Source organism: Colias croceus, chromosome 6, assembly GCF_905220415.1.
Source record: "Colias croceus chromosome 6, ilColCroc2.1".
NCBI classification, from domain to species: domain Eukaryota; kingdom Metazoa; phylum Arthropoda; class Insecta; order Lepidoptera; family Pieridae; genus Colias; species Colias croceus.
This window is the reverse complement of record NC_059542.1, coordinates 8,523,836-8,543,678: the sequence shown is the minus strand read 5'-3', so window position 1 is coordinate 8,543,678 and position 19,843 is coordinate 8,523,836. Positions and strand designations below refer to the sequence as shown.

The 19,843-nt window shown below is 36.7% G+C and overlaps 1 protein-coding gene across 8 annotated transcripts in view; it reads right to left on the bottom strand.

Moving 5' to 3' along the window:
• Positions 1-19,843, bottom strand: part of LOC123692893 (afadin) — a 78,082-nt gene that overhangs the window by 10,836 nt on the left and 47,403 nt on the right. For 7 of the 8 annotated variants that reach the window (XM_045637742.1, XM_045637745.1, XM_045637744.1 and 4 more), the window contains 13 exons: positions 19,490-19,657; positions 16,632-16,756; positions 16,017-16,400; positions 13,720-13,884; positions 13,085-13,193; positions 12,704-12,849; positions 10,664-10,883; positions 9,913-10,051; positions 8,251-8,438; positions 8,054-8,144; positions 2,167-2,363; positions 1,554-1,694; positions 1,082-1,202 (listed from right to left, as the gene is read on the bottom strand). In XM_045637742.1, coding sequence (XP_045493698.1) covers positions 1,082-1,202; positions 1,554-1,694; positions 2,167-2,363; positions 8,054-8,144; positions 8,251-8,438; positions 9,913-10,051; positions 10,664-10,883; positions 12,704-12,849; positions 13,085-13,193; positions 13,720-13,884; positions 16,017-16,400; positions 16,632-16,756; positions 19,490-19,657 — 2,194 coding nt within the window. The remainder of the gene's footprint in view (positions 1-1,081; positions 1,203-1,553; positions 1,695-2,166; positions 2,364-8,053; positions 8,145-8,250; positions 8,439-9,912; positions 10,052-10,663; positions 10,884-12,703; positions 12,850-13,084; positions 13,194-13,719; positions 13,885-16,016; positions 16,401-16,631; positions 16,757-19,489; positions 19,658-19,843) is intronic. The other variant, XM_045637746.1, reaches the window with a different exon arrangement.

The window sequence follows — 19,843 nt, the reverse complement described above, 5'->3', positions numbered from 1 at the left end:
GAAAGTGAAGGTAAGATCCTACGTATTTTTGGCGTTGCAATTTTTTCATGAACTCCATCTTTTTCTACTATGGTAGGGTCAAAACTGGGTTCATCAATGTACGGTATAGGTTGTGTTTCAGGTTGTGGTGTGCGACAACATTCGCACGCGCTTACGCAGTCTCCTACACCAGTACATCTCCGTCTATAGCAATCCTCTTTGGCACGCTCATTACACAAATCCAACATTAATTTAGTATTAATAGGTTTCATTTCGGGTGGTAAAATTATATTTTCATCACTCGACTGTTCATAATTAGTGGGTGGTTCTGGTACCGGTGGTGGAATTTCATATGGAACATGAGTATCCATTTGTGAGTAACTATTTGAATGCGGATCATCATCGTCTTCACAAGTGAAAGTAAATATAGGTATTTGCCGTTGCGACATTGTTTCACCGTTAAGTTCTGCTAGGCAACTAGGCGTTTCCGGGGATAACTCTTCTTGAAGCTGATCGTTTTCCCTGTCTAAGGTTATAATTAGTCTTGGGATAGAACCGTGATAATACGATTGAAAATCCTCGCTTTCATCCGTAGTACTAGACTCTGATGACATATTTCTTAGAAGGTGACAACGGTCATGACACGGGCGTCGACCGTAGCCTGTAATTAAATAAATCTTTTATATTATTATGCTGTACTTGAAAAACGATACGACGAAAGCCAAAAAAAAAACAGAACGAAACAAAAACCTGAAAATTGAACCTCCGATTCAACATCAAAAAACAAAAACAAAAATCGCAAAATAAATCCAAATAGATATTTTTGAAGTCGTTTGCCTGCTGTAGCAAGTTCGGAGAGCGGCGATGATGGCTTCAGCAAAACCGGGATTGGATTTATACATCTGCCTGAATTACGACGCGCTCGGTCTTCGTATAGAATTTCCTCATCTATGGATTATAGAAAAATACAGACGTAAACATAATTCATGTTTTATTTTTATAGACTTAAAAATTACATATTTTCTTGTACATATTATGCGAACCTGAAATATCGTGAGAACTAATTAATACTGAAGGAATTACAAATTAATATTAAACATACCTTGTCTGTTTTGACTGTACGTTGGTTGATGCAATAACGTTGCAAGACCATGCAAAACAGCCCCTTGCTTCGCTACTTCCAAAGTAACTGTCGGTCCTGTCCTCACTAGGTACTCTGCCGCCTGTGAAATTAAAAAATAACTTGAGACAAAAGACAATTATGATCGAATAAGTGACATATAAAAGTGTAGTATAGATCACTACAGTCTTGTATTTTTATTTCATTTTTTAGCTTCAAACTATCTCCTATAACAAAAATTATATCGCATAGAATAGCTCCTTGCGACTTGATAAAAGACAAAACAGACTTTCGCATTTATAATCTTAGCAAGAATAACATAAAAATGGCTGAAATTGAAAAAGTCTGAGTCCCAATCTAATTTACAAATATTTTTTTTTTTAATTTTCTGTTGTGAATAATTCAAACATACAAATTCAACGTAACGAACTTCATATGATAATATCTAATGTACCTTTTCCTGCGAGATGCCAACTAGCGAGTGTCCGTCCACCGACAGCAGCTGGTCTCCGGCCGCGAGCCGCCCGTCGGCCGCCGCCGCACCGCCCGCTACCACCGACTTGATGTAGATGCCCAGCTTGCTCTGCCCTGCACCCTATAGGATATAATATTATGTGATTATAAATTCTTTTTTTTTCGTTTTTACAAATACAGAGTTAATGTGCATATCTGATGTGTGTTCTTCTTATTTTGTAAATTCGAATAAATTGAAATTTCAAATCTCTCAATTTCAATAATTAGTACGATGTAGATTTTAAATAATCCATCGAATAGATGTTCGAGTATGTATCACAATGATGTTATTCAAAAACGTAAGTGAAAATTGATAGAATGATAGATCTATTTTTGACCACAAGGCAATTCTGACTTCAACCATTTCATTAAAGCTATCTTCCTATCACGTGTGGCTTGTGCGAGAGCTGGCATAACCCGCCTTACTACAGCAGCGTCACGAAATCGTCTACTAGTGAACACATTCAGTGTGACGTCACGTACGCGTGCATGTACACCGTCCACAGCCCCGCCGCGTGCGGCTGGTGCGCCAGCCGGCACAGTGTAACACGCACCTTAGCGGCGACGATGCTGAGCCCCATGCCGCTGGTGTTCTTGTGCAGCTGTATGATCTGCGGGCGCGGGTCGGGCGCGCGGCGCGGCGGCGCGCCGTACGCGTGCATGTACACCGTCCACAGCCCCGCCGCGTGCGGCTGGTGCGCCAGCCGGCACAGCCCGCCGCGCTGCAGGGGCGCCACGAACTCCGCTAGACCTGTACGATACATGATAAAATTAAAAAAAAATAGAAATAAGTTGGAAGAAAAGCTTTTTTATAACAAACAAAAAAATATAACAAATGAGCTTAAGGACGCTGTCACAAATCTGCGTTACTCAAATTTAGGTATCTAACGTCGCCACCTGGTTCGCGGGAACATCACGCTCGCGTAAACATAGCGCATTCCATTTTATAGACCATCTTCATACTTGATATTATTATTTTTTTTATATTTTTATTAAAATTGATTCCAGAAGATTACTGGGAACTTTAAAAATTCATTTTGTTACTATTATTAGTAGGTACGATCCTTATAAGTATTTTAGTGTATTCAACCAACTTAAAAAAGTGTGACTATTTTACAACAATTTTTATTTTAGTAGATTTTAGTTTTGACCTCATATTCGTTAATAGCTACCCCAAAAACCATGAAAATGACACCCATCACGAAAAATGTCAAATTTTCGTCAGCGCCACCTTGGATTATAGTTTTGACCTCATATTCGTTAATAGCTATCCCAAAAAACCATGAAAATGACACCCATGATGAAAATATGTCAAATTTTTCGTCGGCGCCATCTTGGAATTTAGTTGTGACCTCAAATTGGTTAATAGCTACCCCAAAAACCATGATAATGACACCCATGACGAAAAGATGTAAAATTTTCGTCGGCGCCATCTTGGATTTCAGTTTTGACCTCATATTCGTTAATAGCTACCCCAAAAACCATGAAAATGACACCCATCACGAAAAATGTCAAATTTTCGTCAGCGCCATCTTGGATTATAGTTTTGACCTCATATTCGTTAATAGCTATCCCAAAAAACCATGAAAATGACACCCATGATGAAAAGATGTCAAATTTTTCGTCGGCGCCATCTTGGAATTTAGTTGTGACCTCAAATTGGTTAATAGCTACCCCAAAAACCATGATAATGACACCCATGACGAAAAGATGTAAAATTTTCGTCGGCGCCATCTTGGATTTCAGTTTTGACCTCATATTGGTTAAAAGCTACCCCAAAAACCATGAAAATGACACCCATGACGAAAAGATGTAAAATTTTTGTCGGCGCCATCTTGGATTATAGTTTTGACCTCATATTCGTTAATAGCTACCCCAAAAACCATGAAAATGACACCCATGACGAAAAGATGTAAAATTTTTGTCGGCGCCATCTTGGATTTCAGTTTTGACCTCATATTGGTTAATAGCTACCCCAAAAACCATGAAAATGACACCCATGACGAAAAGATGTAAAATTTTTATCGGCGCCATCTTGGATTATAGTTTTGACCTCATATTCGTTAATAGCTACCCCAAAAACCATGAAAATGACACCCATGACGAAAAGATGTAAATTTTTTGTCGGCGCCATCTTGGATTTCAGTTTTGACCTCATATTCGGTAATAGCTACCCCAAAAACTATGAAAATGACACCCATCACGAAAAAAAGCCAAATTTTTGTCGACGCCATCTTGAATTTTTTTACCCCACCAATCTATTCAACAACCCATAAAAAAGGGGATCTCAGGCAAGGTAATTTTAAAAACATAATTTTAAATTACAAATAATTGGAATATGAAACTTATACAGTTTACTCTTATAAAGTATCAAATATTTCAAATCACGAAAAAGACAGTGCACGCACAATAATATTTTTTATTTCGTTTTTATTTTTGGCACGAGGAGCGATACACCCGTCCTTCCAAGAGCGCTTCTGAGCGCGGTCACAGAGCAAGTAATATAGGAAGAGACGGCACTCAGTACTTCGATTTCGAGCTCACGCACACATATGCATTCCTTATCTTCCCGTGAATCTTATATACCAACATAGAGAAGTTCACGTCAAAAATGACCCACATTGCTACCAACATTTAAAAAATTCACGTTGCTAGTGATGTCCCTTTAAGAGTACAAGTATCGATAAACTTCATATCGATATCGATAAAATTAACGATGCTCGGTACAGCACTACTAACCCTATTTAAAATTTCTTATTCAAATTTATAGGAAGGAAAAATAAAACATCAACAATGTAGATCAATAAGTTTATTATGTATAACATTTTTATATAATATTAAAACTCACTATTAACAGCAAAAATGAATAATTTCATTTGAATTTTACTGAATATCTTAATTATGCATGTACCTACTTATGATGTAGGACTTATTCGGCTTCAATAGTAACTATGTGAATACAACAGCTAGATTCACATTTTATTCTTTTCCTTGAAATATTTAGCGGGATTTCTGTTGGATAATCTCGTTCTAAATTTCGATTCCAATATTATAATATTATGCAATTATGCATGGTTGCCGTTCGGTTCGCCATATTGGAATTATATAAGAGCCGTTGTTTTCTTTGCTGTTTGCACATAATAAAATCTCTTCTCCAATTGATTCTTCAGGCAGAACATGTATTAGAGAAATTTTCTCATAAATTGTTATGTAATTATTATATTACATCCTCCTATATGAACAGTCATTGGGTTACATATTGCAAATATTGATTCGCAATCACAATCATTTACACATAACACTTTTTTCACTTTTGGCAGAAATAACAACAAATTGGAAGAGCAGGCTCAGTTAAATGTATTTGGGATAATTCAATGTACAGTTATTAGCCGAGTAAATAACAAAATCTACGATAAACGACGAACAAATTTTATAAACTACCTCTTGCTCTATCCGAAAACAAACAATAAACGCCATTTCGAATTTAAAATTTCATACAACAAATCAACATCAAGTTGTCTATGACCATTGACAAGAAATCGAAGGAAGAAAGAAATAATTTATTTATGTATCAAGTTAAAACTAAAATATTCAAAAATAAGGCTAAAAAAAAAGCAGAAATAATAATAAATAATTAAAACTAAATTAATTTTATAATTTATATATTATTAAATCGGAGAGGCCAACATTAGAAATATTTTTTTATTTTTTCTAAATGGTGGCTTACAATATTCACGGGTAGCTCTTGGAAAAGTACAATATAATATGAACTCTATATACATGATATTAAGTTTAAAATTGCTTGATAATGTAAGGCTAACCAAAACGATGTTCTAAGTGTCGGCCCACTGAGCGCGGTCTGATGAACCGCGAGAACAAAATGTATGAAGAAATCGACAAGTATTTTTATGCCCGGTTCCTATATTCAACGGATCGTCATAGTATCAAAGCTACTATCCGTTTTTCTAGAACTAACTACGAGTCGTTATTACCGTTCCACAATTTTATTTCTTGACGTGCTATCGACGGACATCCGTTGGTCATAAAAATACCGAGCCCTCTTCACTCACAGATGTGCGTTTCGTTATAAGCCAAATTGAAATTAAAATAACACAAAATTCAGGACAAAATAAGTTAAATATACAGCCGAATTATACACTTTAAGAATAAAGTTTCTTATTAATAAAGAACTAATACTAAAGAACTATATATTTGTAGACATCTGCGTGATAATTTTCCTTCTAAACAACCTAATGCGTTACACAGAAAGCAAAAACGGAACGTTTTTCTCGCGCACGCGTGCCTTGCTTGTCAGTTGTCAAATTATTGTCATTCATTGTTGATTGATGATTCATTGTCAAGTTTTATAATTAAAGAATAACAATATACAACGACCACTGTTTATATATTTATTAAAAATGGATATTACGCCGGTAAGTACGCCTTTATATTTCTTCTTTAAAATCGTCTGCCGCTTACTTTTTGCTTCGGACACTTTTAAAGTCAAACATATATTTCTGTTACAGAAATCGAAGAAGGCTATGAGTAAAGACGAGATTGCTCAATTATTATATCTAACCAGTAAGGAGACTAATGCTTCTACGAATAAATTAAAGGATGAATGTTGGACTTCGTTGACCAACACATTTAATGCAAAAATTGGTCAAATACCTACCAGGAAAACTTTTTATTTTCAGCCAAAAAATTCAAACATAATAAGGATGATGGACAAATATTATGAAGAAATAATTGAAATACTGAACACACAATAACTAATTAATTTTTGTATATTATTAAGCAATATATCTAGACATACGGTAGAAAAAGAATTTGTTAGGTAGTGCTAAATGTAAATCTTATGTAAAAAATGTATTTAGTTCAGAGAGCCTATTACAGCGTTAAGGAATATAATATAGAAGATGATAATCGATGGAGGGTTGTCGTGTAAGAATCACAGGACAGTTCTTTGGCATATATTATGTAGTTACATATTACTATGTAAAATTAAACTGTAATAAAGAAATAAAACTTTTATTTCATTTTATTATGTACTTTTATTTATTTTTTATTATTTACAATACAATGTTTAAAAAATTGATTTCTACATTGCAAACATAGACACATATATATACTAGTGGTCCGCCCCGGCTTCGCCCTTGGTACATGTTCATGTTTTCTTTCCATAATAACCATCCTCGTACTTCAAGGAACATTATAAAAAAATAATTATCGAAATCGGTCCACCCGTTCACGCGTGATGCCGTGACCAAGGGAAATAGGTCTGCCACTGATATCGATATTGTGCCTAAAGCATAGAACCTCAGCGTCAACAGTAATTGATGTTATGGAGATACCCCATGATTCCTGAAATGACAACATAAATTAGGTATGTAATAAGGTTAGACGTGTTTGGTATAATATTAATGCCTCCATTAAACTAACCTGGCTCCTTTTATTCGTACGTCTGGATAAACTTCAAGAAGTAATTGTTCAACAGATTCTTTATCAAGTCGAAATCTCAATTGAAATTCGTGAGAATCCAGGGTCGCAAAAAAATCCACTCCTTCTCTATAATATATACTCTTTCACGCCCACTATCTTCTTCCGAAATTCGATATAATATTAAACACTTCTCTATCAATATCTGAACTCCACATTTCGATATTGAAGCGGAAACAATGAAATAGTAAGAATTTAACCGCCCGAAATCGACGGGTAAACAAAATGCTATACGAATAGTAACTTTGACAGCATAATGACATTAAAAATATTTATAGGAACGCGATAAACTGTCTTCTCCATACAATATGCTTACCGTTCGTTAATAGTAACCCTCCCATCCGTCAGTAGGAAGCCGTCGGTAAGTTGCTTGACGAGACGTTTTTTATAGGAACGATTTTCGCTTACGCTTGGTTAATTATACTACTATTCGTAACTAAAACGGATCGTTTTTCAAATATAGGAACCGGGCATTAATTTAGCTCATTATTGAAATAAAATTTTGATTTAGATTCATAAAAATTACACCATATATAAAGGACTATATATCCCTCAATAAGATATAGTTAAGAAGATAGATTAGGCTCTTAATTTTCCTAAAATGGTACCGGTTTAGACCCCATTTTTTTGCATTTTATGCGTTTATTGTGATGAAAAAAACGTATTTCAGCGACAATTTTGTATGACGTCGTACAATTTTTATAAGATGAACGTAGAGCTGAATATATATTATCTTTAAATTAAGATATTACTATGTTCTCACGTGTAATTGCTTTAAGTTAAAATGGTACCGAAAAACAGCGTGTTTTTGTAAAAATACGTTATAGCGTCCTTAACGTTGACTATTAATAAATAAAAAAAGAAAATTTAGAAATATTTTTTTATAATGTTAAATTAACAAAATATTAAAAAGACGAACTTGACGTTGCTGTTTTAATTTACCTGGTGGAACTCCTCGAACGACTTCAGCGCTGAATCCATCGCCAGGGATTAGTAGCGCTGCGCCCAACCATTCATTCTCTTCCAATCGTATCTGCAAACGATACGTCATATTAATATTAGAAATCGATATGTTTATTTTTTTTAAATAAATGGCTGTGTTATATATGTATACGCTAATTTTAAATGTTCGTGTGTACCTCCCGGCCGTCGGCGCGGTACAGCTCGTCAGCGAGCGCACGCGCATGCTGCACGGCCGCGTCGAGCAGCTCGGGCGGCAGCAGCGGCGCGAGCAGCGCGCGCACCTGCACCGAGTTCAACTTGAAGCACGCCGCCAGCGCCGCGCGGACCTCCTCCGCGGTGCGGTACTCGCCTTGGATCAGACGCGCTGTACCATAAAAGAACACGTGTTAACAGTTACTTTTAAAAAAGATATAAATGAGACCTGAAGTTTTTTTTTTTTACTATTTCACGTAAAATATCGCCCTAGAGACAGGCCTACCTAGTGCGGGATCCGCTGTGGTCTACACTAATATTATAAAGAGGAAAACTTTGTTTGTTTGTTTGATTGTAACGAATAGGCTCATAAACTACTGGGCCGATTTTAAAAATTCTTTCACCATTCGAAAGCTACATTATCCACGAGTAACATAGGCTAGGTTTTATCCCGGAAATCCCACGGGAACGGGAACTATGCGGGTTTTTCTTTGAAAACGCGGGCGAAGCCGCAGGCGGAAAGCTAGTATTTTATATATGAAAACTTGATATTTTTGCAAATAAATATATTTTTTATTTTTATATACATAAGGAATTACTTTATTTTTTAAAATTAGTACCAGTTTTTAAAGATATTATTTTCAATCAGACCACACCCCGGACACTCCATACAATATTATCGTTTTAACAGTCACACTGTAGAGACTGCAAATGTGTGTGTAAACGCTTTATGGTTGGCACATTTGTGATTAGCGTAAAAAAAATTTGCGTTTTTCTGATGAAATACATCCGTAAACAGCACAATATCTAACCATTTTCTACGAAAAACGATAATCACAAATCCAAAATAATAAAATTACTATAAGTCAATTTGATTAATGTTGTCAATCTTCGTTGCGTATCGTCCTTGCAGAAAAATACGGACCATTTTTAGGCTGATCGTGCGGGGTGAGGTAAGTGTTTAATTTTGGCGGGAGGCGGAGAGTGTCCGTTCTGTAGCGTTTAGCTACTATTATGTATTCTGTGATCAGACATAATTATGTCGTATTAAATATCCTAAAACAACAATAGTAATTTTAGTTTTGAATTAGTTAGCTTTTACACAATCTGCTCTTTATTTAATCGTCTCTAACTCTTAAAACAAACAAAAATAATGTTACGCTTACTCTAAATCATAGCTATGAACGGTTTTATGAATTTCCATACATATGACAAGCGCGACTGACGTACGCATTGATGGTCGGTCAAGCTCTGCAACCAGCCTAAGGAATGTAAAAGCCATCATACCGGACCTTGATATATTCTTTGGATCTCTTGCACAATACAAACATAAAATTATTAATTGCTTGATTAATAATAATTTGTAAAACGATTAATAATAATTTTATAATACTTAATTATAGATAACACTAATAAAAAATAAATATTTATATTGTAATGTAATTAATTATCTGTTATGTTCATAAATAATTCTATTTAATTTATAAATGCTGTGTACACCTTTTATTGATAAGTACATAATATTAATTAATTAATAATGTTAATTATATCAATGTCAAATGTATTTATTGTTGGTGTGCCTAATTAAAATAAATAAATAAATAAATAAATAAATCATCAATGAATACTGGTAAGCATGCACTAACCGGCTTGGTGCGTGCGCGCGAGGTGGCAGTCAGCCGCCAGCTCGAGCCCCTGCCGCTCGGCCCACGCGGCGAGCAGCGCCAGCCGCGCCGACAGCGCCGCGCCCCACCGCGCGCTCACGTTGCTCGGCTCCGTCACCAGCTGCGACATCAGATATTTTATGAAAAAAAAAAATTATTTATCAAAGAAATAACATAATATTGTCGCATTACACGCCACACTAGGATCCCCTGTGTTGTGAAAATTAATCAAATAGTTAAGAATTGTAATTAGTCTTACGCTTAACAGACAATTGTTGTAATTGCGCTTAAAATGGTTTCAATAAGATTGAATTTTTAGTTTCATTATTCGAAATATGGTTCATCATTATGATAAAAATCTAATTGAATTTATATATCAAGTAAGTTTCCTTTATAAAATCAAAATATCTCTGAAACAACACGTTTTTACATTCATAATGCGTACGTCAGTCGCGTTTGTCATATGTATGGAAATTCATAAAACCGTTCATAGCTAGACCGACCATACGCACGCGTATTGTCATGCGCATTAGTGTCATAGTCATACAATTGTTGATGCGTATCGTCAGGACCGACGGTACGTACTGACAGTCGGTCAAGCTCTGCAACCAGCCTTATACTTTTTTTCTATTTCAACAAATGAGTATTGTATATCTCTACTCTGTAGGTCAATTAATCAATATAAAAAAATCTATATTCCTGAAAATCTTCATTCAAACCCAACTACACCCACCTTATTAAACGCAATAGCGTTGATAAAATGGAACAGATGCGAGAACAGCTGTATAGTGAGCGCCGCGTTCACCCTGCACCTCCGCAGCAGCACCATAGCCGCGGCCAGCGCCTGCAGCACGGGCGCGGTGGCCTCCGTGCCGTCCGCCAGCGCGCCCCCGCCGCGGGCCATCTCACCCACAGCGCCGCGCAGCTCCTCCGCGAAACAGGACACTAGGTTGCTGTAACCGCACATGCACATTTCAAAATTGTTTATAAAGTCCGGTCGCGGAGCAGGAAGAATTTCGTACAATGACCTCTTTACCTACTGACAGTGGTCACAAACATTTTTGAATGAAGTGCAGTTTACATGAAATGTTTGTAGGAGAAAATGTTTTTTACTAACTTATTAAATAAATGTCGTTTATTCATTTACAATACTTATTAGTTACATTTTAATTTTTTCAATAACTACAATATATTATTCGATACAATTTGTCGTGACTCAAGGTCAATAAAAAAACCACATGCAATTAAGAACAAACCTTACGATCTCAAGTAAAAAGTTTACAATCCCTAAGGACGGCGGTCATTGCATCTGTGCGAGCAAGACACATTATATTAACGCGGGAGTGACAGTGACAGGTAATAACAAGTTAATGTACGAAATTCTTCCTAGTACGCGTCCGGATTTTAGACGTGACAACGTCTTATAATTCGATAGAGCCGGCTGCACGCCCGAAAAAACATGACTCATGCGGCGTTACCTCGCTCTGAGGCGTTCCATTGAAGGCTTGAAGTGCAAGCGAGAGCGCGGAACGAGCAACAAATAAGCACAATCGTTGTCACGTTCAACTAGCGTCAGTAAACCGACTTTACAGACAACCAATATTTTAAAAAAGTAATAAGTATAATTTTATGGAAATCTTTGGAGGAAGGCCTATGTCCTACAATGGACGTCCGGAAAGGTTGAAACGAACAAACGAACTAAATAACCACAATGCAAGTAAATTTAATTTACTATTACACCCGTTAAGCTTAGATTAGCTGATACAGATACCGAGGCCCATCCTCATACATGAAAGTTCTCCTTATTAACAATTTTACCAAAAAAAAAACAATTAACATTATATAAAGTTTTAAAGCAATGCACATTATGTACAAAAGTATTATATGTCGCATCAAAAAACGAGTTTTCTTAAAGTGGATATTTAAATACAACAAAAAGAGCGTGTGTGTCGACCACACGTGTCAGAAGTAAAAGTTCTTTGGCACTTACATGTTTCACTTCAAAATACATTGTATTTTAATTGGTTTAAAAACAGTTATTGTCATTTATTTATTCATACTTTATTGCTCTGAAATAACTTAACTAGGAACTTAATCTAATTATAAATTAAAACAAATGGCGGTCTTATCGCTTAATAGCGATTTCTTCCAGACAACCAGACGTACAGAAGGAAGTTAGTTTGAGGAGAGGAATAGACCAGAGCATAGGGCGTTTATTGTCGCTCAACTTCAAAATGATTAAAAAATATGCAAAATATAAATAAATAAATAAATATTATAGGACATTATTACACAAATCGACCTAGTCCCACAGTAAGCTCAATTAAGGCTAGTGTTGTGGGTACTAGGCGACGATAAATATAATCTTAATATATATAAATCTCGTGTCACAATGTTTGTCCTCAATGGACTCCTAAACCACTTAACCGATTGTAATAAAATTCGCACACCATGTGCAGTTCGATCCAACTTGAGAGATATGATAGGTTTTATCCCGGAAATCCCTTGGGAACGGGAACTATGTGGATTTTTCTTTGAAAACGCGGGCGAAGCCGCGGGCGGAAAGCTAGTATTTAATAAATACATTTAAAGATAATAACACCCAGGCCCAAGAACAAATAATTGAGTTCATCACACAATTATTTGCCCTGACCGGGGATCGAACCCGGGACCGTCGGATCAGTAGGCAGTTACTTTACCACTGCGCCAACCGCGTCGTCATATACATAAGTAAATGATTTGTTCTAGAGAGAAAATGTATAAATTTACCAACCTGAATGCATTTTGTACAGTTGTAGGCAACAACTCCTGTGCTTGAGTTGAAAACGAAGATATGTGTCGGTCACATTTCAGAAAGTGTAAAAGTTCACTAGCGTTCGCCATCCAAAACGCTTGAGCGGCGGAATCAGTGCATCGTTCCTGCAAAAATATTAAATTATCAATACAGTATAAATATATTAGGTCAGAAACTAAAGAAAACTTATGATTTATCTACTGGTGCCTGTGAAGCAACTTCCACTAAATCTTTCAGAGCCTTACCAAACTTATTTGACCTAAAAATACAATCTTCCATAAATCTGTTAAGAGCTCAAGATGTCGGGTGTAAATATCAATATATGTGAGCCAAAGTAGGGCGTGACAAAAATGAGATTACCTGAACGGTGGCGTGTATGAGCGTTGCGACGTGATGTAGGAAAGCTGTCAATTTGTGAGCTCTCTCGGTCGGCGTCAACTCGGGCCGATAGTGAGTCGAAGCGCGATATCTAAAATGAGTTTATTAAATATTAACGCGCTTACTTTTGTGTGACAATTTTTCTCTGGTTCGGCTGATGATTTGCCTTTGAAACATGTACATAATGTTGAGATTCTTAGCAAAGGAAATTATTTGAAAATTGATTGAAGCATCTATAATGATATTTTATCTTTAGTATTAACTCAGTAAATAAAGTCACAACAACTTAACTTAATTGGAAAAATCGTTAGGAAACCAGCATATGCACCAAGGACGAAAAATTCCCACGACCACCCACAGATAGTGAACTTAGTCCTAGAACCTCGTAACTTCTTTCCCTGCATCAAAAAAACGACGTGTGGCACTCGGGGACTGCCGCGGTAAAGCTGCATGCTATGCCTTCAAGCCACACCTCCGAGCCTGTCGGAGTGGGGAGCGTAAGGTTTTTTCGTTACGGAATTTCTCGATTCGATCCCCGCGCTCAAGGCCCACGATAGAAGCTATGCAATAGCTTAAAGGAAATAGTCCTGGAAATAAAATCTGTCCTTTGCACTCACCTTGCGCACAAGTAAAGGGTATAAACGGGCGCCAGTTTGAAGGCTGGTGCGTGTGGGTCCAGGCGTGTGATGACCGCAGCGAGGAACTGCGCCTGCCCCGCTTCTGGGAACTCCAGTACAGCGGGGAGTATCGCCTCTTGGCCCGGCCGCCAGCTGCCACTGCTCCTAATAGATGTTATACCGGTTTTTGTAGTATGAGGAAAAATATAATAAACACTTTACAGAGTAAACGCTTAGGCTTTTCAACTAAGGATAGGATCGATTCTAGGCCATTTTGTAACTTCATAGGTGTTAATTCAAAAGAATTATTAATCAAAATGATCAAATAAAAATTTGTAGTATATAATGTAAATCTATCTGTCTCAGGAAAATTTCAATAAACCATTATTGAAACGTAGAAAAGAATTTCTGAGTAAATCGAAGTTTTTCATCGATACATAAAGATCATTGAGAATTTATAGTCTTAGTTTAATCGCACAGTATTTCCCTTCTGTTTAATTTTAAGTACATATTGCAATTAGAAATTAATTACAGGGGTGGTAAAACACCCCGTAACTACACTCGCTGTAAAGTGTTCGGATCGTCCGGATAAATGAGGTAATTAATAAACCTCGTTAAATTCGTTACAAAGTTTATATTTTCCACATGTTTGCAGAGTTTAAAATGGGGTAATAAATAGTTTCTAACGCAAACATCGGGGAAATAACGATTATTAATGAGGATATTTATAGAATTCATACTATCCTATAACTTATAAGTACAGTTGATTTTATTGACACATCAAATTTAAGTTTGTCTGGGTAGGTACATCATATCTATACTAATATTATAAAGCTGAAGAGTTTGTTTGTTTGTTTGAACGCGCTTATCTCAAGAACTACTGGTCCGATTTGAAAAATTATTTCGGTGTTAGATAGCCCATTTATCGAGGAAGGCTATAGGCTATATATTATCACGCTAACAGGAGCCGAGCGGAGCAATGCGGGTAAAACCGCACGGCACAGCTAGTTATAGATATTACGTACACGACAGACGGCTACTAATACAATAAACAGATATTAATATCTATTATATCTCTATATATAACCACAGTAAAGTATATCTAACTTTAAACTACACCGCTACACATTTGCATATGAGTTAAATTTCAATTAACGATATTCTGTATTATCGGTTCGGATTGGAAAGCATAGATTTGATATCTTTAATCTATGAACTGTATTTTGCCCAAGATTTTGCCGAGCAAATTAATATCGGCTCAAAGAGACATTTTATACAAATTTTTTTCTTTTAAAATGTACTTATAAAAAGTTTGCCAATACAATTCACACATATTCATACGAATATTGTATTTCTAATGATCAAAAACGACTGAAATTAAAAAAAAAAGATAATAATCTGATGTATTTTGCTGTTGGTAATATATTATTGTCAAAATAAAGGTATTAGGCATTTTTTTTTCTTTTTTTATAATTTCTTGTCAAAGACAATTTTATTTTTCTAAATGATAACGAGGCTTCAATACAAAATATCTTTAACAAAATACAAAAGGTACAACTTTTAACAAAGGTAAAATTTTCATAAAGCAATTTATTCAAAAGTACTTCAACTACAAAGTTTCAACGCGCGTTGCCTCTAATTGTACTATTAAAATTATTTGAGAGCCAATGCCGGGAGAAGATACTTCGTCCTTAGTTAGCTCTTATAAACTAATATTCAGAACGAAATAGTGTATTTCAGATGATATAAATAACTCAAAATTTTGAATAGTTCGTAATGAAAGAAAATGGTACTGAAAAAACATCTGCTCCCGACATTTACTTTGATTATCAAGGTTTATATGTATAACAAGAAAACCTTTCTGCTAAGCCGGTGATCTCTTGTACCTTGTAAATTCATTTAGCGGACCCGTGTTCGGAGTAATTTAAGAAAGTTTTCCCTTAATCTCATGAGAGTAGGAAACCTCAGGCGCGGCGGGAGTACTGAAACTTCTTTGCAAATATGTACATAAATTATTTCCGTCGACGATAAACGTTATACATAGATATATGTGTTATATATTTTTAGTTTTGCTTATTTGTTTTTCTATAAATACTCGCCTTGTAGTACCTTTAAATAGTATTTAATACGGACAAAAAAAAACTGATATTATAGATATGTTGAAGGTTAGAAAAAACATGAATTATTACAACATCTATCAAGCACTGCGCAACATTCGTTACAATAAACATACATACAATAACAAAAAGAAAATACGTTAGCAAAATGACAAATAAAGAAATAGCAAGCATTGGTACCTGTTCTCGTGTCCTGAGCCGCCACTTTTCGCGCTGCATATACTCTTGGTTTCGACATTGCCATCTAGATCGAAGGTCGTCTCATAGTTGTCCTTGTACTGCGAGTGCGTGCGCGACTGGTCCTGCTCCGCGTACACGTTCGAGTGCTCGTCGCGCACGTACTCGTCCTTCGAGTCGGACGCCACGAGCGACTCGTTGTCGAGCTTGAGCGTGTTGTTGTTGTACGGCTGGTGCTCGTACGCGTACGTGTCGTGCGAGCCGGGGCTGGCCGCGCGCGGGAACTCCGCCTCGTTCGCGTTCGTGTTCGCGTTCGCGTTCGCGTTCGGCTCCGCGCCGTGCTCCGCGAGCGAAGCGGGCGACATGGCGCCGCTGTCCGCGCCCGACCTAGCGTTCGGATAGACAAGCGCATGTTCCGTGAGCAGTGACATACATGCAAATAAAACGATGAACGACATACGGCACAAGCGTTCGGATTAAACGAAATAGAAACAAAACAATTAATGAGTGTTCGTGTCGTGATACTAAGTTGCTGTACTAGTAGTTTTAAGGTGACATCTACACTTCTAACTATACAACATCGATAAAAAATTTGATGAATAAAATAAAAAAGCGTACCTGTCGTATATCGAGCCGGAGCCGTAGTGTTGCGACTGGGAGAGGTTTCGGTTGATGAGGTTCTCTTGAGCGGGGTCCACGAAGCGGAACGTGGATACGCGTCCGAATTTCAGCAGACACCCGTGCTAACGAACATAAAACATATAATTCATTTCATGTTTAATAGAGACTGACACAATAAAAGTTCAGACTACGATTGGACGGAAAATAGATTAACCACCTACACTTTTGCCTATTATAATGATATTTTTCCCATGATTATCCACATTGACAAAATACGTAAGGCGTAAGCGTAATGTATTGTGTACAAATTCAGTAGCGAATAGTGTTGTAAGGCAGCGTTTAATTTAGTTTATAATTTCAATAGTTCCTACTACGATAGACTCGAAACGCAAGAGGAATTACCCAGTATATGAATAATTATTATATATAATAGCTATTATTTACACTAATAACACAAAGCCAGTAGTTTGAAAGTCATCCTGAAGTATTTACATAATAATTATGACCAATTTACATACTACCACGCATACACGGGCTCGAAGTCAGTAAGTAATATTGAAAATTGAATAGAGCAAATCTTAAAATCGTAACGTGAACGTGTGTAGAATTATTAAATCAGTAATTTTTAATAATTATTCATGCCACATTGTCGTTATAACCAACAAAGTTTAATTCGTAAAGCACATACTCTCTAAAGGGATGGAGGCTAATTCTGAATATTTTATGAAGAACCGCTTTACATTCCCACACATTTATATTCTTTTAGCATTTATTTTGATAAACACCAGCGAACCCCCACATTTATTTATTTTATTTATTTATTTACGGCATACGCCAAACCATACATATATTAAACTTAATTCTAAACTTATCACTATAACCTTAGTTCTAGGTACCTCTTACATTCTTCACCTATCATTCCCATCCCTGACACAAACAAATCATATACTGGTGCAGAATTGAGGATTGAGTTCAGCAGCGAAAGCATGCGAGGCACCGGAGACTGCTGGCGTTGAACCGTGCGTGTGCGCCAAGCAGCTAACAGTTGGTGGCTTCGAGCCCGTGTATAATTATCAGGCACATTTAGCCGTAAGAGCATTTCTAATAAATCATTAGAATCTATTTTATTGTATAAAACGTTAAGAGCAAATTTAACAGTTGATAGACTTCTACGAAGTTCCAGCGAGTTATAACCCAAACTACCCAGCAAGAATTTTGTGGGATACAGATATGGGTAATAATTATAACTTCTTGCATACAAGGACCTTAAGAATTTCTTTTGCACCTGCTCCAACATAAGGATATATTTTTTCTCGTAGGGACTCCAGACAACGGAATTCGTCTCTAGAATACTCCTAACAAGTGCCGAGTAGAGAACTCTAATAGCGCTATCTGAAAGTCCGACAGAGTTGCGCAGTAAGAATCCTAAACGTTTGTATGCAGCGTTAGAAACATTGTGAATATGCTCATGAAATGAAAGATGAGGCACGAATGTGATACCTAAGTCGCGCACTTTAATCACACGCGATATTCGATCCTGTCCTAAACTATAAACATAGTTCCGTATATAGGCTGAACGACTAAATGTCATAAATTCACACTTGTCAATATTAAAGTGTAGTTTGTTCTCCACACTCCACATATAAACTGCATCTACGTCTGTTTGCAAGCGGCAGTAATCTTCATCCGATTTAATGACTTTAAATATTTTAACATCATCGGCAAAGAGTAAGATATCCGACTTTTCAATTCACATGTATTGATTTCCTGTAAACATATTACACACGCTAAAAATATATGTTCTGTTTTTCAGGGTGTTAGGTTCCATACTCTTTGGTTTTTTTTTACATTACGCAACATAAAGTTAATTACTTTAAAAAAATATGAATATGGTCCATCGTTTAACCTATTTATTCAGTGGCGATAAAAACTTCCAATAATTTATAAGAAATAAGCAATTGCTTCATTTCAATTGTTTGAATCTAACACGTGCTACCGGAACAGTGTTCTCAAATAAAAGAATAGAATAATAGACCACGACCAATTGCATTTTTCATCATTTGCCCTCTGCATTAATCTTTCATCTTTGCTACCTATTAAATGTTTTCAAGTTGTCCATTATTATTATTTTATGAAACTTTATTGTACAATACCACAAATCAGAATACAAACTATAACGTAATGAAAACTGTGACCTTTTTAAAGATTTATTTCAAACCTATATTAAAAGTTTAATTAATTTCTGAACAAACTTCTATACCGACTGACATTAAACAGAAAATGTTTTAAAATTCTAACTTTTAGAGCCAGCGCGCACGAGCAACTTTGTCTCCGCAACTATTTTGTCTCTCCCATCCATGGGCTAGTATGAAAATGCGCGCACGTAGCGACGCAACTCCCCATACAATTGATGGGAGAGACAAAATAGTTGCGGAGACAAAGTTGCTCGTGCGCGCTGGCTCTAACATAGTACTTGACCCCACTCACACAAAATTTATTTATAAACAGTTTTCAAACTTTTACGTTAACCCTGTTTTGTTTATACAATTGTTTAAACAAAAGTACTTTTCATTCATTCACTCACAGCCAAACTCAATTGTGAGTGAGTGGGTGCACTCACCATACCCCATTACATTTAGCCGCGCAGTGTGCAGTTTTGCACACGTTTACGGACACGTGCACGTCCGTGTGTAGCAGCTTCACCGTGTAGCCCTCTGTACCCGCCACCATGCAGTGCCGCAGCTATATCGACGGTCACCCACTTACAAACTCACCTACTCACTCACTCACCCACATACCCACTCACTCACTCACCCACATACCCACTGACTCACTCACTCACCACACCACATTACCTGCAATCTCGCAGTGTGCATAGTCCTGCGGCCGTTTACGTAAACGTGCGCATCCGTATGTAGCGGAGTCACCGTGTAGCCGCCGCCCTCCGCGCCCGCCACCACGCAGTGCCGCGGCTGAATAGACGGCCCGTACAGCTGGAGTGCTGTGCCGTTGCCGGAGCCCACCTATCAAATACATACAAATAATTATGAAATTTTTTGAACTGGCTTTACATGGTATGGCACGAAATAATAATCAAATTTAGATGTCTTGACACGGAAAAAAATTACAATTGCTTGGTTGCACCAGTTTCACCTATTTTGTCACAGGATAAAATGTAGCCTTGATTTAAAAAAAATGCGATTTGTCGA